Source organism: Dermacentor silvarum, chromosome 1 (genome assembly GCF_013339745.2).
Source record: "Dermacentor silvarum isolate Dsil-2018 chromosome 1, BIME_Dsil_1.4, whole genome shotgun sequence".
In the NCBI taxonomy this organism is placed as follows: Eukaryota; Metazoa; Arthropoda; class Arachnida; order Ixodida; family Ixodidae; genus Dermacentor; species Dermacentor silvarum.
The window spans coordinates 161199340-161223118 of record NC_051154.1 but is presented as its reverse complement, the minus strand read 5'-3'; the positions used below and the strand labels follow the sequence as shown (position 1 = coordinate 161223118).

At 47.9% G+C, this 23779-nt stretch overlaps 1 protein-coding gene across 4 annotated transcripts in view; it reads right to left on the bottom strand.

The window, feature by feature from the left end:
- Window positions 1–23779, bottom strand: part of LOC119432958 (uncharacterized) — a 118171-nt gene that overhangs the window by 6478 nt on the left and 87914 nt on the right. For all 4 annotated transcript variants that reach the window (XM_049656865.1, XM_049656857.1, XM_037700133.2 and 1 more), the window contains exons 3-11: window positions 20066–20392; window positions 17108–17246; window positions 16256–16534; window positions 12528–12718; window positions 9541–9643; window positions 8315–8509; window positions 7395–7475; window positions 6278–6423; window positions 5368–5532 (exon numbers count right to left, since the gene is read on the bottom strand). In XM_049656865.1, coding sequence (XP_049512822.1) covers window positions 5368–5532; window positions 6278–6423; window positions 7395–7475; window positions 8315–8509; window positions 9541–9643; window positions 12528–12718; window positions 16256–16534; window positions 17108–17246; window positions 20066–20392 — 1626 coding nt within the window. The remainder of the gene's footprint in view (window positions 1–5367; window positions 5533–6277; window positions 6424–7394; window positions 7476–8314; window positions 8510–9540; window positions 9644–12527; window positions 12719–16255; window positions 16535–17107; window positions 17247–20065; window positions 20393–23779) is intronic.

Genomic DNA, 23779 nt, shown 5'->3' with positions numbered 1-23779 from the left:
GACCTTGTAACTATCGGTAGATAAGTGTTAGATAAGTATTATACTATAACACGTAACCAACAGCACGAGTTTAAAAGCAACACTTCGTTTAGATTAACTCAGAGGCTTGCGACGCGCTGCCACCTCGTTACTTTCGTATTCTTTTGTGGACAAAATACCATGCAACGGCACAAAGGAATTGCAGTGGGGCAACGACAGCGATCTTCGCAACTGCACACAACGATCAAGAAATCCGAAGCTCATTCTTGTACCGGAACCAGCAGCCTCTTCGCAAGATACACAAGTTTTCGGCGCTACTCAATGGCCAGCATGAAGAATACGCAAATCGGTTAACATAAAAACCTACCGCGTTGGCTCAGTGGACATATGGCGTTCTATACTTTGAGCACGAAGTTGCGTGTTCGACTCCAGGCCACGGGGGCAGCTTTGTGATAGGGTAGAATACAAAAGATGGATAGTGTGCAGTGCTTCAGGCACACGTTAATGTGGTGAAAAACAACTCAGAGCTCCCCCTCCCCACTGCGGTGCCTCTCGTAGGTGACAGAAAACCCCTTATTAAAGAAAATAAAGCGAATGGCTCATATACTGCATGCCCGAAAGGTAATTGAGCAGTAGGAAAATAAACAAACATATGATGATAATTGTGAATAACATATCGCAGTTTCACGTGCGATACGATAGCGCAAGACTTGTACTTCATCTGATAACGTCGGCGGGGTGCAAATCAAAGGACGGGTGTATTCCAGCAACCATCCCCCGAGTGTTTAACAATATACAGCATCGTCAGCAGACATGCGCTCAAGCCGGTGGTAGACATTTTCATCATCTCCTTGAGCCCTGCACTGCCTCAAGAAAAAAGTTACACCATCTTCCCGTAGGGGAACCCTGAGTAGTATGCGGAGCAGCCATGGGGTCGACTGAAGTTCCCATTAGTTTTCAGATCGGCCTGTCGCCGCTGCCGTTTCGTGGCAGCGGCTCGAGCCCTCTTTTCCGCGGCGCTGTCCGCGGCGCTGTCCACGGCGCTGTCCACGGCGCTGACACTGGCGTTGACGCTGGCGCTGTCCGTGGCACTCATCGCGGCGTTGCGGGAGGAGAATGAGAGGACGAATTGATGATGAGTGGGCGAAGCACCTGGGGATCATTCAGGCAAAACGCCGGAAGCGTTCTCCGGAAGCAGGAAGCTGGCTCCCGGAACCGGAACCAGGAAGTGGAACCGGAAGCGGACGCCGCACGGCGTAGGGAGGGATGGAGGGAGGGAGTGACAGCCCCGAGCATAAGATGCTTCGCATCTAAAACTCCAAAATTTAAGACCGCCATTTCAATGTACAGTTACTTTTCGGACATCCAGTACATACAGGGCGTACCAACTGTGGGAACGCCGACATTATTAGCGGTGCTGTGGACGAAGGAGGCGAGGGACGCGCCAGCAGTGGCACGAGGGACGCGCGAGCTGCAGCTGGGCGCCCTTGGGCGTGGCCGGCTGAGACTGGAGCCTGCTGGTTTGGACTGCGGGACGTTTTTCCGTTTCCCACATTGGCGCCCAACGTGGGGCCCCGGCTGCGTTCCGGGTTGGACCATGGTCGTGGGGAAGGCTGACGGCCCCCGTTTCAGAGCCAGTAGCGACTCCTACCCGGGCCTGGTGCGTGACCATATCCCCGGTGCGAGCTGCAACTCTGGTGTTCGGTGATGAGCGCTTCCGCCGGTTTCTCCTCCATCGTCTTCATCGAGCCTGGGGTGGGACCTGGTGGCGGCGTGGTCTGCTACGCGCTGCTGTAGCTCCCGGCGCTGCCGTTCGAGAAGGGCACTGCCGGCGCAGGTGACGTCATGAGCGCGATGGCGCCGACACCACCTCAAGAGCGGCTCCGTCCCTCGGCGCTGCAGTGCGTGTTTCTACACACGGCTCGAGAGGACGTGGTGAACGGTGTCCAGTGTTCCTGTGAGATTCTGGGACCTCGAGGTCAGTTGCCAACGGTAGCGGCGGCGGCACCGTTAGAGCGATGATCGGGATCATCTGCGATCTTCCCCTCCTGTGACCTGCGTGCTGCGGTGCGGTGCAGTCTCTGTGGTGGTAAGGCATTGAGCATGCGGCGGCTCCTGCCGACGACCTGCTGCGTGCACTCGTCAGAACGAGGCCGGAGAGGAAAACCAGACCAGGTGTGCGCCAGGGGACGGTTTAGGGCCTTTCGGTTCCTGCAAGACCTCAACTCCGAGGCCGAACCACCTGGTCAGCCTAATCTTCGTGAGGAGTCCGTTATGGAAGCCAGCCAGGTTTAGGGCCTGCCGGTTCCTGGACGAGGATCACGTCTTGGTGACTCGGACATGCCGGCTCCGCCGATCCTCGTCCGGTGCATTAGCAGTCTACAATTAAGGTTCGCCCACCGGTAAGAGTGTCACGCCATCGCTGCCAGCCACCGTGGGCCAGTGCCGTCAACGCCTTCGCAGAGCGAGGGGGCAGTGTGGGAACGCCGACATTATTTGCGGCACTGTGGACGAAGAAGACGAGGGACGCACGAGCTGCGGCTGGGCCCCCTTGGGCGCGGCCGGCTGAGACTGCTGGTTTGGACTGCGGGACCGAGCCGTTTCCCACATTGGGAAACGCAAAGCTAACGCAAGCCAAGAATATGTAAAATATTTGTTCGAGTAGCTCTTACGGGAATTTGTTTCATAATTTTTTAAGCGCAGCTAGATACTGTCGAGAACGGGCTCCAAACTACTAATTTGATATAGCCGCATATGATAAATAATTAATGAGTTAATTAACGTATATATATTCTCCTTGGTGTCTTTGTTTATTGGCTTCTTATGATATGACCAATAAAAATCGGGCCCATGGGTTTCCTTTCGTCTCGTTAATATATATAACGTCACGATATATATACATATATCGTGATTGACGACGATTTTGTATGATCGACGACAATTCACGGCGCTTTCCCATCAACAGTGGCAGTGGACAGGTCAATGACACGGTCCCCGTTACGCGTGCTTTGACATACATGATTGACGAACAGCATGCCATTTCAAAAAAAAAAAAAAAAAAAACGAATAAAGGCAGGGGCCAGAATAAGTTGCGAACAGCACTAAGACTTGTTCGTGCCATACAAAGAAAAGGAAAAAAAAACGATATATATATATAAACCGGGTGTCCCACGTAATTTTAGCCAAACATTCAAAATATGCAAATGCCACGTAGCTGGACAGAACCAAGGTAATGTTGGTTGCCGTTGCTTGAAGATACTCAGATTATTTTTTGTATCCCGCCTAATTACAAAATTAGTCTTAATTAATCAACTTCTCAAATATTATAATTAGATGAAATGTGTCAATGAGAACATAGTAGGAGGAGGAAAGAGGAATAGACGGAAAGACAGGGAGGTTAGTCAGTTCTCAGACCGTAGAGCAACATGAAAAACTCCCGATACAGCTTTCTGTTGCTCAATACGTGCTACATAAAGGTGTTTTTCCAAGCTTGAGAGAAGCCCGCTAATACACCCAAATTGCCGCGCGACTGGCCGCTCGAGGCACATTGTGTGTATTCGCGGGCTTCTCAAGCGATGGCAAACAACGTTACCTTGTTTCTGTCCAACTACGTGGCATTTTAGTATTTTATTGCGATAGCAATCATATGGACACTCCAAGCGGATTTCTGCCGTCGTCGTCGCCGTAAGGTTCAGTATAAAGTCCAAGGGCGATAAAATTGTCGCCGCGCGCCGTATGCTGTGTGTGCGAGTGACCCTCGTGCGCTTTCACGGAGATCGAACGCACGGCGGAGCACAAACGTCAAGTCAAAGGCCGTGACGGGATGGGAGGGAGGGGGGCGACGTTGCGCTGCCGCACCAACTGCGTATCTTGCGACAGGGTGCAAGGGTAATTGGCGATTCAGTCTCGCACGCGAAAGGAGGAAAGCGGGAAGGCAGCGCGGGAGGGGGGGGGTGCGGCTTCTACTCTGCGGGCAACTGCGCACTTCTACTTTGCGCGGCTACGGGCGGTGGCGCGCACCATATCTTGAAAGCGATCTGCACACGGCTCTTACCTTTGTATGCGCTGTGCCTTTCGCCGCTCAGTTTCCGTTGAAGTGATAGGCCGCACGAACCTTCGCTCGCTGCGCACGAACCTTCGCTCGCTTGCTGACGCCAGCGTTTTCACAGCGGTTGTAAGCGGTCGTCGAGTGTGATCTAGTCATGTTTGCTTGTGCGCGCTAACACCATGCTTGTTCATTCATTTAGCAAGCGAATGTGTCCATGTTTATACAGCCGATAAAACTACTATCCTTAATCCGTATAGCTCTCTACTAATTTGCTATCGAAATTGATGCTTTGCCTTTCAGGTGAAACTGCGACTTTTTCAAAGTTTGGCTCAAATTATGTGGGACACCCTCTGAAGCCAATACAGTATCGAGGAGGCGCAAGCGCTGGGTTTGCGCGCGGTTCAAGGTTATGAGAGCGGGGAGATTGAATCAGCTGTGTAATATGTTGGGAAGCATCAGCCAATGTTCATGCTAACTGATAAACGAATTGCGCTGTCGAGAGATAGCGGCCAACTGAAAACAAGAGGATAAGAGTGCTAGCGAGCGCAGCTCGCCAAAAGCTCATACAGCTGTAGCTCCTGGGATGTTCAGCAGTTGGGGAGGAGGAGAGGCCGTATAATTTAGCTTTTCGTTGACGAATAGGAGTCACGCACTTGCAACGCTGGAGGACTTTGGGCGCCGTTACGTCATCACTATTTCGCGTTAAAGCGACGCAAAAGAGGAGTATTAAATTGTACTCGGAAAGTGCGCTTCCGCAATAGCGCCCGCGGTGTCATATCCGCTGTGTATCAAGTGCACGCGTCATCTGGTTAGGCTGTTATAAAGAAAACGACGCACCTGTTACCCGTGCAGCTTCGCCAAGATTGCTTCAAAAGTATATAGTACAACTCATTCATAACCAATATAGCCAAGGTGTAATTTCGTCGCACTTGGCCTTTAATGGTATAGTTAACAGTTTTCAAAAGTTAATGTTTAATGAACAAGACTTCCGGATGGAAGCTGAAACGTCTTAAAATAAACCACACGTTTTGGTCGGCCCCCTACTTTTTCTTTTCTCGTGACAAGACTGAGATGCGAACACAAGTACACTAGAAGACCATCATCGCTTGTTTTATTATGCTTTGCTGCTTGGCGACTCTACTGTAAGAATGTACAGCTGTGTGCCTAATCGTTAGTGTCACTCAGGCGAAAAAAAAAAAAAAACGCAGGAGTTGCAGAAAAGAAACGCAACAAAGAATAATATAATCCAGAGTGATGAAGAGCTGCCTCGTCAGCAGGGTCGGCTGTGTTCGTTAATATATATAAGGTGAATAAAAAAAATGCATCCGAAGTTGACTTGCCATATTAGGAAGCGTCGTGTGCTGGATGTCACGGCTCCGGCTTCCGCGCCTGTTTCCTTTGCCGGTGATAATTTGCCTGAGGTCACTGAGACTGAATGACTGCTTGGCTGCCTGCGCTGCACGTTGCTTCTGCTTGTAAAGCTCACGAAGAGCCTGGAGGTTGCTCTGGGGAAGGGGAAGTAAGAGATAGCTGAATCAATGGATGTCATGTTGCACAGAAAAAAATTGCACGTTTAGAACAATAAAAGACGATGTAACGTGACGCCGTGACGCCGGAAGTGTACACCATACTACGATTACGGAAAACTACATTTCCGGCTAATGTTGTCCTAGTAGCTATGAAATGTATGCGCTAGGTTGAATATAATTATTACACAGCTTTCACGACTGTCCGCGAACAACGTCCCCTGGATAGCTTAGAGCTCATGTTTGCTTATAAATCGTTGTCCTGATGATGACAAACCCCTGCCACGCAAGCCTCTACTGCGTCTGTCGAAGGCGGACGGGCACGGGGAGACGCTTGCGGCAGGCAGAGATGTGTCCAGGTGAGAGGCGTTCAGAGACGCGGGGGAAATAGTTTGCGAGCGCGCACCAATCGGAGATTGCGACTCTCAGTGTTTTCGGAACGAGTTTCCTCGCAGCTTGAGGCGACGCCAGTGCGGCTGTACATGGTAGCTACGATTCTAGGGACTTTATCTCATGCAACACAGAGCTCTGCCGCCAACGAGCACATACCAGGACGCGCTTTCTCTCAATGAGTGCCCTCTTCCTCCCTAGGACGCCATGCGATGTGTGGAAGCAAAGGCGTGTCAGTAATTGGGACTTCAATCTTTGTTCACTTCTCGAAAAGGTATATTTCCTGAAGCAGTTGGCAAACAAGCGGAACGTAAAGCTTGGTCTGCACACTTACATCATCAATACTCTTGGAATTTTCATTGTTCTTCTTCCAGTCGTCAAACAGCTTCTCAATCTGCGAGAAGGGCACACCCTTCTTGTACATTTCTATTATGCGAACCAGGTCCTCCTGCGTATTTGAGAAGACTATGTCCGGTGTACCTGGATAAAATCAAACAGAACGCAGCCAATTTGAGGCATTTCTCACTCACTTGCTGCACACGCTTGCCAGAACCGAGGACAATACGCAAAATTCCGTAAGCAGGCTTTCCCACACACTTGGCCTAAACCAAGATGGCCGTGTTCCCGCTAGCAGCACTGTCGATAAAACACGCGTTTTGAAAGCTTGGACAAGTGCGGAGAACGGAGGGCGCAGAAATGACGTCACCATTCCGCATACTCACACATTTAATTACGCTTCTAGACCGAGGTCCACGAGCTTGGCTAGGTTAAGCGAGGTGTGTGGAGAAGCGAACTTGCAGATATGGCATATCGTCTATTCTCAGGCGACAACAAAGCAGCAAACGTTCAAGTAAAATTCAGCCTGAAAGTCTGGAAACAATTCGAAAACGTAGTTAGCTTATATTATAACTCTGATAAAATTAAAAGACTTTTCCTTGAATGACATAGTTTACATAGTGCAGAAAACAGCTAACATTCCTGTCAGCATCGCATCCGGTTCCCTCATTACAGGCACCCTCGCTGCTTCGTGATTCTACAACTTGGTACACTTTGTTACGTTTTATTCTTAACCATTCACGGAGTTTGAATTCGTTCATTCATAACTTCATAATCATTAGTACCAAAACGCATCCATATATTTAGACCATCGTTACCAGCTAGGAAGTTGCTTGTGTTATTGATAGAAAATTACTTGCGGGAAGTTCACAAGTCGTGGTTACTGACAACGTACCCTAGGAGCGAAGAATATGCCTGTAGAAATGTATAGCTTAAGGATAGCAGCAGCATCAGTCTTATATTTAAATACGTGCATACTGATTAGAGTGGGCTTTATATGTGAACATAACAGACAAGCATATCGCCACTTAACTAATATTAGTTGTGGTGGTAGTAACATGAATAGTAGACATGCCCTTATTTAATCAATATATGATTAGCGTAAAAGAAAATACCTTGGCCAGTTTGTCCAGTTGTGGAACTCGTATCATTTTTTTCGTCATCTGGATCACTTTGGCTTGTTACCGAGCTTTGTCCTAATTGCCACGATGAACGGAAAGAAAACCCTCAGTCAGTGTGGCTAACGCGGACTTAATTCAATAAAACAGGGCTTCTTAAAATTTAATGCACGATTGTAAAGCCAAACAACAGGGCGTTTAATTTCGTGGTAGCCTCACGAACGACACGCTTCTAGTGGAAAGGATCAGGGTGATCAATGCAAAAAGTAATTTACCTTTACCGCTAAATTATCTCACACGCGCACCTTTTTTAACGATGACACGTTTGAGCGTGATGCGAGAAAAAAAAAAGAAAAACTTATCACAACAAGTCATCACCTATCGCAGAACCAAATTTAACTAGCCAAGTGCCCCTAAATCCCATTTAGGGTGAAAGGAAAAACCAAGAAAAGGCAGTGCAGTCTTCTTTATTTTATACAGATAAAACACACCGCGGAACGAGAAACGGCCACCAAATCAGTTTTTTTTTTTCACATTTTGCTCGTGTCTCTATTTCATACGTATTTTCCTTCTTATATATTTCCAAGTGGCTTCAATTTCTTTTCATAAATATGTATGCGTTAAATTTTCGTTTGGAGTTTGTTGATTTCTGCCTCCCATAATCAAATGGCATATCGTGGCACTTTATGAAAGCGCGATTTGTAATTCGGTTCGTTTATTTTTTTTACTAATTTCTGTTAAACTAAAAAGAAAGCTTGCCTCATGAGTGATGCATGCTTTCTATTTGCTCATTATTTAGCTGCTCACGTTGCCTGCGTTCCGCTTTCTCCCCAACTGTAAACTATATTCTCAAGTCCCCCCCCCCAAAAAAATGAATCAATCAATCATTGAGCACTGTAAGAGCGGTCGTGTCGCACCTTTGGGCGGCGCCTCGACTTGCGGCAGCATGCTCAGGTATTCGGCCTCTTGGTCGTCGTCGGCGGACTGCGGCTCCGGGGCCGCGGGCGGCAGCGGAGGCAGCGGCGGCGCAAGCCCGTACGATGGGTTGCACACGGGGGCGCCCCGCGCGGCGCCGGGACTTGCGTAGTGGCCGCCGCCCACGGTCACGTTCTCTGCGCGAGAAAGCGCCACCGCCTTTCAGAGATCTTTTCGTTAGAGCTTTAGCTCGCCGGCCAATTTCTTACAGTTTAAGGATTACCGGGTTGCCAGAGGGCGTGCGCGGCAGTAGCAAAGCTGGTAGTGACACCTTGTGACGCTTTCTCCAACTACAATGCGTTTGAAATGTTTTTTTTTTTGTGTCGCGTGAGCGTTCTTGTCGAAGGAAAAAAATGACAAAAAGGACAGCACGTTAAGGATCATGTCGCTACCGACGCTGTACCCCAGCAGTTAAGCAGGTATGGTATCGGTCACTGTAGTAGTAGACTTTTATGCTCTGTGGCTAAACTCTGCGTCACAACATGTCGCTACCACCATTGTTGCTGCCGTACACCTCTCCGGTAAACCGATATACCGCAAACGTCAATGCCGTTTACGGTCACGCTAAAGCAAAAAAAAAAAAAAGTATTAGAATACTCTGCTCAATCTGTCTCGAACGGTGCGGGCCGATATAAGCACGACGAATAGCCAGCCAAGAATTACTGGATCCAATAATTGGTTGCGCATTCATCTACACGCATAAATCTACGAAGGGGAAAAAAAAATAGAAAGGAGAAGAGACAAACCACACATTTTGCACGTGCAGTTGAAATCGACATCATGGAAAGTATGGCGTTCAAAAAGTGGCCACGGTATTCTTGCCCCTTCCTTTACTAACATCTCGGCTCGGTTTCCATCATCAGCCTACATACTCCGAGATTGCTGTCAGCAAATAAAGGTAAGTGGACTTGATATACTGATGCAATAAAAAGAAGGAACTATGTACAGAAAAATGCGCGCAGAACTTCGTGCAGCCACACACCGGCTCATTTGCCGCACTTTTCCTCGACCGATTGCCCGGCTTCAAAATTGGCCTCAAAGAAAACGTTAATTCGTTAACTTCAAGTTTATAATCGATGAATCACCGAGTCTTAAAATAAAAAAAAATTAAAAAAAAAACGTTGCCGCCTTTCGATTTTAATGCGACTGTTTGCTGGCGTGCACTTACCGTAGTGCATCCGAGGCGGACTGCCTCTGCCCGGGTTGGACTGGACTCGCGCTGGAGGGAGAACAGGAGCGTCCTCTTCCACCGCAGGTGTAGACGCTCTTGACTGCAGGTTGTTTTTGTTTCCGTTTAGCATTGACCCGTATTAGATATCCGTAAATCATAATGCAAAAGAACGAAAGAGGGGGAGGAACACGAGTTGCACATGAACATGGAACACTTGGGTCGTAAGGTCGTGATGGCGAGACTCTTCAGGAAAAACGACGACAGACGGTGGTACGTCAGAGGTTGTCGCTACAAAGCTATTTAAAAAAGAAATCCCATCGCGGAAAATTATGTAGGGTGACCAAAGAGACACTTTTCTAGCTAATACCCCCCCCCCACCATATTCCCTCTTTTCTTATCTGTATTTCGCGTCTATTTCTCTGTGCAGTCAATCTGTGGAACGGCGCAACTTTTTTCCCCAAATACTTTTCACATGTTTTAGCGTCTAAGCATTGTATGTATTCTCAGATAGATTTAGTTAGGGAATCAGATGGAAAGGTTGGAAGCATGAGCTTCCGGCTGCTGCATTCACTTCTATATATATGGGCCAAAGCGGTAGGAGTGATGAAAGTTACTTGAAAAAGAAATGCTAATTAGCATGGAAAAAGTAAACACCAAACGAATGTTTCATGTAGTAATGTGACACCTTTGTGTGAGGTTGAAAAAAGAACTGGCAATTTCGCCCGAATGGCACTGACAGCGATAGCAAGGTTTAGCGTTGCGCTTGAACTTCTCCGACGGTGTTGTAACTATACGCGGGTCCGACTAAAGCAGACTTGACATACGCGGGTGCGCCAAAATTTCTGGCACCCTTAAAGGCACGTTTTGTAGGGTCTGTAATGACGTCAGACGGGTGCCGCTACACTGCCTGTAAAGAGCCGCGCCAGCAAAATTACATCACTTACAGGTTATCCAAAATCAAAAAGGATGGCTGACTAATGGAGTAGCACACGAGGAATAAGGATTATAAACAGCGATAAGGTGCCTCAGAAAGGCTGGCCAGCCTTTCTGAGGCACCTTATCCCTGTTTATAATCCATCACTTAAAGGTTGCAGCACTGATATTGATTTGCACGTTTAGTATTTTATAGTCTGAGAAGAATTAAGATAAAAGGCATGTGCTGTAAATGTTACGTTTCATGGCATTTCTTTGCGGGCTTCCATTCTCAAAATTCTGAGGAATAATTTGGTCACGAACGTAAGACCTGGCATGAGCAATATTAGTGATTAAATAGTGTAGCAATATAATCAGAATATACGGTAGGGATAACCATGTAGCATACATGTACGTAAATATATACGCCATAGTGGAGGGATCCGGATGAATTTCGACCAGCTGGGGTTCTTTAACGTGCACAACAACGCAAGCACGTAAAACCCCAGAAAGAAGAAGAAGTAAATATATACGGAACTCCAAAGCAACGCCGACTGACGACGACGGCGAAAATACGCCTGGAGTGTTCCTTATCATTGCTATCGAAATAATATGTAAAATAAATTTCATAATTATCATCATGTGCGCGTGGTGGATCATGTGAGCACATCTCACATGTGATGCTAACGTGTCCGCTTTATGCCCCGCAGAAGCGAGAACTGTGCTTCAAGTTTAGAACAATGAGAAGTCCTGCGCTCTCCTTATTGACTATTCTTGTACTGTGACCTGCTCCAGACTTTGCAATGAGGAAATTATGTGGTGTGCGTAATTTTTTTGTTTCTTCCAACACGGGGGGCCTCAGAGTACATATATATGTACTCTTATGTGATTATTTCGTAAAACCAATCTCGTCAAACGGCAAGATCCGAAAATTGAAGGTTACGCTGCTTAACTTAAACGAACTGACGAGAAATGTCCTCTTCAGCATGACATAGGCCGATTCTCGTCATATCACCGAAGCTAAGCATCGTTGTGCTAGGTAGGCATTTGGGCTGGCGACGCCCTGGTGAACACCGAGTTCTGACGTCTCCCCTTGTTATGCGGAATGAATGAAGTGTTCACCTTGAGTGAGACAGCTCCGGGTGGAAGATGCCTCCTATCCCCTTAACAAGTCATATATACAGGGTGTTTCAGCGAACACTTTCAAAATTTATTTAAGGTTGCCTGTGGCAGATATCCCAATTCTAGTTATTGAGCTGGTCTACTCGAACAGGCGGACACTATTTGCACAAAAAATTGAAATGCATAATCGACTAATCAACAAAAATTCACTAATTAAGTTTTTTAACTAATTACCGGATGACCCATATTGCAATTAACAAATTGTAGCCGTGGAGTACACAAGGCGGATGCACTTGGAATGAATTCTGAGGATGACACCAGTTTCGGGATATTAATTCCCGAACTTTGCGGAAAAATGCATTGGCGTTCCAGTTAATTTTGTGCTTGAATGCATAAAACGACCTTTTGTTAAGAAACTAACTGAAACGTCAATGCATTTCTCCGCAAAGTTCGGGAATTAATATCTCGAAACTGGTGTCATCCCGAGAATTCGTTCCAAGTGTATCCGCCTTGCCAACTGCACGGCTACAATTTGATAATTGCAATATGGGTCATCCGGTAATTAGTTAAAAACTTAATTAGTGAATTTCTGTTAATTATTAGATTATGCATTTCAGTTTCTTGTGCAAGTAATGTCCGCCTGTTCGAATAGACCAGCTCATGAACTAGAATTGTGCTATCTGCCACAGGCAACCTTGAAGAATTTTTGAAAGTGTTCGCTGAAACACCCTGTATATTCATTTAAAAAGATATTGGCACAGCGAGCTCCGAATCGGTAACATTCGCTGTGCATACAGTCGTGTGCCAAAATACAGTTAACGATCACATGCCATTATGTCAAGCTATCGATACGCGCCTCACTGTGGGTTTTTCGCTGCACAAAGCCTTCATTTGTGCCTCTAGGGACCACGACGCGACGAATGCAATCACGCGGTTCCTTTTTAGCTTACTTGGAAGTCGTTGATCGTGGTAGCAAGCCGATGGTGTCCCGCATTTGATGCAAGCTGAGCGGGTGAGTGACCTTTGCAATTCAGCATCTGACAGCAAGCGCTGGCACCTGGGCACTGCAGGAGTGCCAAGCTCAGTTCGTGGAGTCCGTAGTGGGCAGCAAAATGAAGCAGGGTTGGCAAGAGTTCTTCACCTGCACCGGGGCGTGAGTCAGCCATTTACTCTATAGCGTATATCAAGTATATAGTAAGCACATTTTACGAAGAAAAAAGTCGCAGTTTCGCCCGAAAGGCGAAGCATCGATTGCGATAGCAAATTAGTGGACAGCTATACGAAGCAAGGATATTAGTTTATTGGGCCGTATAAAGTTGTAAACATTCGCTTACTAACTAAATAGACAAGCACGGTGTCACGCGCGCAAGGTAAACATGAACGCATCTCGCTCGATGACCGCGGAAACTCGCTGTAAAAACGCCGGAGTGAGAAAGCGCGCCAGCAGCAGCGGGCAGATTAACCTTCGCGCTGTCTATCGTCTCGCTTCAACGCGAACTAAACGTCGAAAGCACAGCACATACGAAGCTACGGGCACTCGGCGCATGCACTTTGTCCCCATCGCACATCGCTTTGAAGATGAAGCCCACGCGGGCGCGCACTTCGCCCACATCGCAGATGGCTTTCAAGATATGGCGCCCGCGCGCCCGTGCTGTGAGCAGCAGCCGACGGAGGAAACGCACCCCACCCCCTCCCTCTCCCTCCCCGTCGCCTACCCCCCGTGCCTCGCAAGCGAAAGAAGCCCGCGCGCTTCCGGCCTGCCTTCCTCCCTCGCGTGCGCTACATAGAGCCGCGATTGCCAGCTCACCCTCGTACGCTTTCACTCACACACACAGCGTATGGCGCGCGGCGACGATTTTATCGCCGTTGGACTTTATACGGAACCTCACGGCGACGGCAGAAATGCGCTTGGAGTGTCCATATAATTGCTATCGCAATAATACACAAAGACCTGGGACACTGGTTTTACGCACTTCATAATTCTAAACGGTGCTGTGAGCTCCAACAACGAGGAAAACTTCTACTTTCAGCGGCGTGTATGGAGATTACGTTCAGCCACCGCGAGGGCGCGTCGAGGAAAAAGATCATTAGAATGAATGACCCTGCTATTCCTCGATGGCTACCTTTAGCCATGACCCCCCCTTTTTTTGTGCTGCTCCTTGCTTGCAAATTCCTTCTTGCGACGCACGTTAGGGATTTGGCCAATCAATTTTCACCGTAACTCTGACTGACTAATCTTTAATGTTCTGAATCTACGCCAGGGCTGTGAAGTACACTGTATATTGTTGGGCTCCAGTTTAATTCTGGCAAAAGGTTGGTGAACGTGCCGGCACTATCGTCACATAACTTCAGATCATTTATCACATATCACTGATCATGTCACACGGAAATCACATATTTTTTCTTACCAGGAAACAGAGAGATTTGGAGCTGTTCGTTGTTCCACTCGTAACAAGACACGTGTCGCAACTTTAGCACAAACTTAATCCATCTTGTTCTGTCATTACATTAAATAGTATTTTCTCAGCTAGTTAGACAACAACAAAGCAGATGCAGATATGAGAACAATCTACACCAGATTGTATGCCTTTCAGCATACTGTCACATATGACGAGGGCGAAAGTGTACAAAATAAAATTTGTAGGGGGGCTGATATAAACAAAATTGAGCTTGTGCTTTAGCCAAAGCTAAATTCGGCAGTCTTCGCCAACCATTTATGAGGTATGCGTTTATCCCCTCACAAGCGCTTGTTTGCGCCGACTGTTCTTAGGTTATAGTAGACAGGGTGTTTTTTTTTGTTAGCTGCACCAAATTTTTAAAATTAGAAAAATAGGTGTCTTGGTCACGTTATGTTTACCATTCGAGTGTACGGATTGGCGGCCTCTAGATACAGAGCAATTTCCGCACTTACGTGCGTAATTAGCAAAGTTACGGTAATTGACTTTCTAATTATCAACAATAGGTGGCTAAAGCAAATGTGTAATTTGGAGCCCATCGTCGACACTACCTATCCCAACGATCAAATTTTGAATAGCGGAGTTCACGTGGAAGCTACGCGAACAATTAGTTCCCCTTCGCAGGCTCCTTGAAACCGACACTGGCCGCAAAAAGAGCGTCTGTGTCGTTGATGTTAAAGCCCCTATATTTATAAAAGTAGCGCCATTCTTAGATCTTGCCGCCACCGCGCTCACCCCGGCGCTTCCTCCTCGCCCTCTCTTAGCCGCCTCCTGTCGCCCCAGCCTCCTCCGCTCCCCCATTGGCCAATCCGTGTCACGTGGAAGTTCGCGTCGCGCTTTTGTATATTTTTTTCTTTCCAGCGCGCTCCGACTGCCATTCTCGGGCCTGTGCGACGAAAGTGCTGTACGCACAAACGGATCAAACGTGTTAGGGACAAGAACTTCGTTGTGATGGCATGCTGCTGCGCCTTAAGTTGCCGGAACCGACAAGGCGAGGGCAAAAGGCTTTTTTTGTTCACCATCCGGCGTGCGCAAACGCTTGCTGCACACTTGATATTTGCGCCGTCTCGCATCGTCGCCTTGCTACTTCCAAAACGGCATTATTAAGACCAGTTACTAACTGACGAAGCAAAATCGCACCTCAAAAACGTCTCCGCAGGGCGCGATCGAAGTTTTTCTCGGATTTCCTCTGGTAGCGCGTTAGCTGTCGTCTGCGACGGCAGGCCCGACGCAGGCAGGCGCCACTGTCGATATCGCGCCTCGATCGCGCTGGTCGCGCCGAGCGCGATAGTGGAACGGAGGAGGAGGGAAGTGGATGGCGCTACTTTTTATATATAGGGGTTTTAGTTGATGTCGCCCCCCCCCCCCCCCCCCCCCCCTTTCGTCACGTCTCTGAGGTCATGGCTGGTCCGGCCGCGCGAGCAGCTTAACGTTATCTCCTTGCTGTTTGTGGCGTCGGCCTAGCGCTTCAATGCCGGCGGGCCGCCAAATTTACTTCGTCATTCCATCGGGCGCCACGTTGCGCCGTAGCGCCAACCCCCCACCTTGGGCTTTTAGATACTGCAGGCACGGCGTCATATCAGCCTGTAGCGTCGACTGCGAACGCCGCAGACAGCAAGGAGATAACGCAAGCTGCTAGCGGGGCCGGACCGGCGGTGACTTCGGAGACGTGACGAAAGGCGGGGGGCGCGGCGACATCGACGACACGGACGCTCTTTTTGCTGGCAGTTTCGGTTTCAAGGAGCCTGCCAAGGGGAACTAATTGTTCGCGTAGCTCCCACATGAACTCCGCTATTTAAAATTTGTTCGTTGAGACAGGTAGTGTCGAGGACGGGCCCCAAATTACTCTTTGCTGTAGCCACCTATTGTTGATAATTAGACAGTTAATTACCGTAACTTTGCTAATTACGCACGTAAGTGCGGAAATTGCTCTGTATCTAGAGGCCGCCAATCCGTACACTCGAATGGTAAACATAACGGGACCAAGACACCTATTTTTCTAATTTTAAAAATTTGGTGCAGCTAACAAAAAAACACCCTGCTGTCTGCGGTAAGGTTGCTCAGCACTAATCCTGGTCAGGTCACCATGGCGATGCTCCAACGCAATCAAGAGAATTACGGTGTCACAAAAGTACACATTAAGGATTAAACTATGAGTGTAAAGCTTGCCGAACACCGTGCGCAGCTTCATTCAAAAGATAAAGAAGGAGAGAGAGACTGACTGCGCTTCTTTTCCGGGGCGATCTGCTGCTGCGGCCCGAGCAGGTGGAAGCCCCGCGCGGGCAGGTTGCGGCGCAGGTTGGTCGCCAGCGCCGTGTCCACGTCGTGCAGCGTGGCCAGGCCGAGCGTGAGGCTGAGCATCTCGTATGGCGACGTAGCCGACTGGAGCAGAACGTGCAGCTGCGACATCTGCGACTCGCACTTGAGCTGGCGCACGCCCAGCAGCGCGCCATCGCAGCGGAGCTGCACGTTGACCACTTTCGAGACCTGCAGGAAGGTCTCTGCAACAACGCGCGGCGACAGCCTGTCAGCATTGCAACTTTTTGCCCTCTAATATATAGCAAGGCACTCTCCAATTCAGAGCTTATTGTATTCGCAAAGCGTATTGTATGCGAGGGAAGTTCGTAAAAGCTGTCACCGTCCAATCGTGATACGGAATAGATATGTCATTAGTGAATAAAGACCACCAATGTCTAACATTTCTTGCAAATTAAAAGCGTTGTGTATCCCGTCGCAGGCATTACCAACGGAGAGAGAGAGAGCGTGTGGAACAAGCTTACTTGTTTACTCATTCTTATCAATTTAATAAACGAAGGTAAGGTATGAACGTGATGGGAACTATCTTTATTATAAAACTAATATGTTACCAGGTCCACAAAGTTTTTCATTCATATAGGAATCGTTCGGCATTAGTCCACGACCGTTCTCACGAGTCATTTTCGCGTACGAAATACTTTGCGAATTCTTTACGAACTTTAGCACCATAATTATAACTACGAAATAGAAATGCCACATTCTCGAACCAACAGTACAGATATATACAATACTCGTTAGATAGCAGTGTACAGACTCACCTGGAACTGTAAACTGCAGAACGTAGGGATTCCTCCATTTTACGGGTAGGTCATGCATTCCGGAGCTCTCGAATAACACCTGGAACTTCTGAGTTTGTTCCACTGGCTCGTTCAGCATGGCAAATACCTTTGTGTTTCCCTGCACATGAACGACACCCTTTAGTTCCAGACAGCTTTCATAAAGAAGCTTCTTGATATGGAAAGTGACAACGCATTCTTTCTCGCTATATGCGGACATCCGGTAGAAACCACTTCGTCATCTTCACAAATTGTACACCAAAACATCAATAAATGCTTGCATAAAGATGGTTCTTAACGACGTTGGTCGCTATTTTAAAGTTGTGCGTATACAGGGTGCCCCAGCTATCACGCAGCACGATTTAAAAAAAGATGAACAGCGTTACGCGGAGCAAACCTAGTGCGTATTGTTTCCAGTACAGTGGAGTAGCCGCCAGTATTTTTTAGTTACTGAGATTTAATTATTAATTATAATTAATTATCTAACTCGAGAAGTACTGTCCTAATTATCAAAGTGTCAATGAGAAAGTTGTAGAGCAACATGAAAAACTCCTGATACAGCTTTCCGTTGCTCAATACTTGCTACATAAAAGTGTTTTTCCGAGCATGAAAGCCCGCGAATACACGCTAAGTGCCTCGAGCGGCCAGTAGTGCGGCAATTCTGCGTGTATTCGCGGGCTTCTTTCACACTCGGAAAAACATTTATGTAGCACGTATTGAACAACAGAAAGCTGTATCGGGAGTTTTTAATGTTGCTCTACAACTTTTTCATTGACACTTTGATAATTAGGACAGTACTTCTCGAGTTAGATAATTAATTACAATTAATTAATTAAATATCAGTAACGAAAAAATTACTGGCGACTACTCCACTGTACTGGAAACAATACGCACTAGGTTGGCTTCGCGTAACGCCGTTCCTATTTTTTTTAAAATCGTGCTGCGTGATAGCTGGGGCACCCTGTAAATTTTTTAATGTTCTCGTTTACTGGGTACGAAGGCTAGGTAGTACTGACCAATCCAGAAAGTCTTCCATTGCTTTAATGGAAAAATGGCACACGAAATCAATTGGTTAGGACATGTCTTGTACTTAATAGCGCATAAAAAGGGGACGAGGCACAGATGGACGACGCGGATGGACGACGCCTCGTCCCCTTTTTATGCGCTATTAAGTACAAGACATGGAATACCAACTCGCCCAATCTTACGCTCTTTCTGGTTAGGACAGTTCAATCTATCAGTTTTGAGTTAATCGCTAAGACTACGCATGACCCGATCCCTGCTTAGAATTACTTCCCGTCGACCAATGTTCTAAAGACTTCAATAAATGAATGAAGTGAACGATGTCGCGTAAAGCACTCTTGGGTTCTATAATAGGTAAAAACAGTGCCCGCAAAGCATGTTCGAACTTCAGTTACTCCTGCGGGCGCTGTATCTTTTTTTCTTCTTTTTTTTTCGTTCATGAGCACCAGTTTCGGTCACCAAACCCGCAAATGTGTGCGAGCTAAAACTTTGTCTTATCCAGCTTGCTAAATAAAACTTGGCCGCTATTCGCGAGATCATGATGGGCCAACGCACATGTTTATATATGCACACACACACACACACACACACACACACACACACACACACACACACACACACACACACACACACACACACACACACACACACACACACACACACACACACACACACACACACACACACACACACACACACACACACACACACACACACACACACACACACACACACACACACACACACACACACACACACATATATATATATATATCATAAGAAGCCAACAAACAGTGATGCCAAGGACAACATAGGGAAAATTACTTGTACTTACTAAATGAATTAAAGAATTGATAAATTAGTAAAAATAAAAATGGATGAAGAAACAACTGGCCAGTTGTTTTTTCATTGATTTTTATTTTCATTAATTTAACATTTGTTTCATTCAATTAGTACGTACAAGTAATTTCCTCGATGTTGCCCTTGGTGTCACAGTTTGCTGGCTTCTTATGATATAATTAATCAAAATCGGGCCACTAGGTTCCCTTTCTTCTCCTTTATATATATATATATATATATATATATATATATACGAAGGGGAACACGGACGCGAATACTCCTAATTGTGAATCAGCTCGCAGAGATCGCCGTCCCCACGGCTAACAAGACGCATTTGTTTGTCTTCATTTGCCTGGAAGTGCCTGCATCATTCGAACTTTCCAATCGGAAAGCTCGAACACGCAGATAACCGAGACCGTTCTTACGAAGCCGAGGTGATCAGCCTTTTCCCGTCGTGTATACGTATATGGTCTGATGACCAAATTTTTACATGTTAGCCACGATGTATGCGTCTCCGGATTGTGATGTAGGTGCTCACACTTCGCTCGGAGAATCCGCTGCGGCACCAAAATCGAAAAAAGAAAAAAAAAAAAAAGAAAAAATCGGAGCAAAGCGCCTTTTTGCATAATTCCTTCTGTGAACGGACATCATCCCTACAATGCAGCTACGACACGACGGCATTGCACGGTACTCAACATGCGGCAAGCCCGAAGCCAAAGAGCTGCATAATTGAAGGTGTCGTTAAAGGAGTATAGAAAGCGTCGTGGCGCCTATACTCATCAAAACGCAAGCGTCAGCCAAAATAAAGGTGATACCACTTAGGTTCGTGCGGCATATCCTACGTTGCGCGTGTGCGAACACACGAATATTCGGTAAACATAGAGCCGAATGCAGCATGCCAGTGACAGCAGAGTGATATTACCGCAGGTAAAATGAATTCGCGCGGTAAAAAGAAATATGTTCACAAAAAACGCAGCCATAAGAGATACACAGATAGCTTTATAACTAGTCGCAGAGAGAGCTCAAATCCGCTGACTGCCTACTCTGAGAACAACGAGGTATGGGTGCGAATCTCACCTGGTGCACTTTCCGCGGACAGAGGCGGAACTGGGGCGTTCCAGCTCCCGCGGCCCGCATGCTGTGATCGGCACGCTCCACAATTTCGCGGGCCGTCTCGACGAGGCGTATGACGAACTCGCGGTCCTGGTTGCGCGCCTCCAGCAGCGGCCACGACGAGAAATTGGGGAAAGCGGCGCGGAGTGACGAACCCAGCTCGTGCGGCTCCACGCCGCACAGCATAGCCAAACCCCGATCCGCTTCCAGCAATCGGCCCACTGAGAAGAGCTCGGCGCCACGCCGCTCCAGCAGCTCCAGGAGGTCCGGAGACACGATCAGCAGAGAGACCTGCAGTAGCCAGACATCCGGATGAGCGCACGCTTCCAAGCAGATGGCGCGCCTTTTAACTATGGATGTTGACTGACTCTGGGAAATCGTTAGACACGCCATGTGGCCACGTTTGACAGACTTGACTTCTTTATTAAATTATTTTTTTTCCGGGCTTTACTCGTATCGCGCGAAATAGGAAAAGTACCGCGTGATACGCGCCTGCGCGCCGCGACACCAGAGGTCGCAAAAGTTATCTGAAGGAACCAACTCCGCTCATTACCTGACTCGGCAACCACCAGGTCATGGCGCAGGCAGCTATCGCCACGCGAAACACACGCAGCTCACGAAAAGCGCAAGTCAACCCAGTTGATATTCGCCTCCATGTCAGTGAGGGAAACATGAAGGTGTTGTGGGTGTCGCGAAGTCACATTACAGTAGGCAATAGAGCACTGCACGGGCCGATTTTTTCAGCCCGGGCCCGGCCCGGGCCCGTTCTTACGTTGGGCGGCCCGCCCGAGCCCGATCAAAACTTTTATGGCGAGACCCGGACCCGGCCCGGGCCCGGAAATAATCTACGTTACCCGCCCGGCCCGGCCCGCCACCCCTTTACCTTAGGCCCGAGCCCGGCCTGAGCCCGACTCGAAACCGGCCCGAACCCGGCCCGAGACCGAAAAATAATGTTTTTCAGAGTTGAGACGCCCGAGCATAACTCGCTGCACGTTACATGCACACCACCAGAAAGCCCGAGCCCGGCCCGGACCCGCGTCAAAAAACCTGAGCTCGGCCCGGGCCCGGGTCAAAAAGCACACGCCGTGCCCGAGCCCGGCCCAAGCCCGTGAAAAAACTTTTCTACCCGGCCCGGCCCGGCCCACGGGCCGGGCCGGGCCCGGGCCCGGGCTTTCGGGTAAGCCCGAGCCCGTGCAGTGCTCTAGTAGGCAAGGCTACTAAGTGGTTTGCTATGAGAAAAGGAAAGGTTGGCGCTATCTTCTGCAGCCCTTGAGGAAGCACGGCTGCGACTTGATGGAGGAAGGCTGTGACGCTGATTGCAAGAGGCGAACTGTTTATTAAGATAGAATAAGCGAGGCGATAGAATGGAAACTTTACACAGACATCAAAAGGCTACGAGTCAAAAGTTACAATGATGTTAAAATTTTGGTCTTCTTTCACTCAGCCGAATCTCCACGGAATCCTCTTCCAACGGCCCTGCACGTACCTAAAAGCATCCCTAACATCCCCCTCGCCCCATCGTTCGTCCAATCACACTGCGGCGCGCTCAGTGTGCACCCAACGAGACTCCAGGGTGACACTATCCGGAGTTACAGTATGTCAAGGCCGTTGCCACAAATCCTTTGCAGTGCAGTGCGCCTGTTGTCTCACAAACTCGCAAGGCCCAGTCCCCCAAAGAAAACACTCCCACGCACGTTGGGGCATCTGGTCCGTTCGCGGAATGTCTCGGCATGGGTTCGGCACAGCGGCGATGGGTGGACTTCAAAATCCACGGCACTGCTTCCGCGAACCGAAAGGCGGAACCCCCACTCACGGTCAATCCGCTTACGCGCTCTTCGTAAAGCGCGGCTCCCCCACCACCCCTGACGGCTATAACTCTCCGCCGCCGTCTTGGTGTCGAACCACGCGTCTCTTTTGGCCATAGCGCGTGGCCCTTACGTGTAGCCGCCCGCACAAGCAACGCTGAACTCCACTAACTCCACCCGTGACAGCTTACCGCTTCTAGGCATGACAACTGAAACTTGCAGTGTGGAGATGCTGTGGGATGCACCACAGTCATTACGAGGTCTAATTAAATTAATATCACAGCTCTCGATGCTCTAAGACAAGCTGTAGAAAAAAAAAAAATTGTGACAAGTATTTGCAATTATAGTAGAAACGCTTATTAAGGTCGCTATTTAAAGTAAGTATAATTTTATTATCTCTATGGAGAATAAAAAAAATGCAAATTTAACTTTATTATGACGTCATTCTGCCAAATGTTTACAACTTGAAATCTTTGCGACTATAGGAAGGAAGAAGGGCGCTTTACTAAAGGCAAGATTGAAACCAAGCGGCATTTAGGCAACACAGTAAAAGAGAAACCCGAGACGTACGCCGTCTGGAAGCCACAGCAAAGGTCCCGACTTCGATACTTTCCCAACATTTCGAAAACTAAACAGAATTTTGCGTCGTCGTCCTATTCACTTAGCGGGAATAGATTGTATCGCGTGCACCAGAACCCTCAAGCATTTTTAGTATTGCCACTACCATTTTATACTTCGCCCCGCGAGTGCGAAGTATCAGCTGGAAGATACAGCTGACACGTTCTTCTCCATCGTTCTTCTTTGGCGCGTCCACTGAGGTACCTAAACAATGCTGCTGGCAAAGGGAACCGAAAACATCTGAGCAGGGGTAGCAGAACGCAGTAAAAACAAACAAAACGGAAGAGAACGAAACAAGGAACGAAACTGCGGTTCAGGGCCTGTGTTCACAGACAGGTCTTAGGTTAGAATTGTTCATAAGAGAAAAATTCCAGCCAATCCTGATGCTGGACATTTCATATTAGTGAAGGTGGACGGCGAATGACAAAGACCACTTAACGGCACTTCATATCACGCGCTCCTCTTTTACATCTGGGAGGCCGGTTTGGTCTCGCTGATGCGACAGATGAGCGTGGCGATATTTTTACCCCCTCCCCTCAATAAAGGCGTTTTGTTTTTTACTACTACTACTACTACGAGCAAAACGTTTTGTGAATTCGGCGCCAGGTCAGTAAAGGCCCGGTACTTAATTACTTTGTACCGGAGAGGTCTGAAACAAACGGATTGTATGTTTACGTGTCCAATATATAACCCCCCCCCCCCCCCCTCCCTCCCGAACTGTCCTCCCTACGCTGTCCAAAACTCACACAACTGCCCCGCCATACAGAAATGGTCACGGTGCAGCGCGCGGGGAGCTGTGTATTGTGCGTGTGGCCTGCTGTATAACTTGAGGTTGTGGCCCCTGCTTAAGTGCGCGCAGTGGAATAGCCGAGCAGGGGCATACAAAGATCAGCATGCATAAAGCGTTAAATCCTATCAGCTGCTTTTAAAATGGTAAGAATAATAAAAGAGAGAGAGAGAGAGAGAAAGAGAGGTGAGGCGGAATTGTTGCGACCAAAAGAAAAAAAAAAAGCAACGGGCTCAGATCTCTGGCATATATGTACGTATATATGTAATAGCGCCAGACAAACGAGATTACCCATGAGAAAGGAAGCTAGAGTGTTTAATTCGGTTCTGTAGGAAAACAGGGACATGATTCTATTCGTGTTTGAGAACTAAATAACATTTGGCAATGGTCTTCATTCAAGAGACTTTAACCTTGTCCCTTCTGCAGAAGAAATCTCTTCCGGACGTAAGGTTCGGGAGTAGTAATATG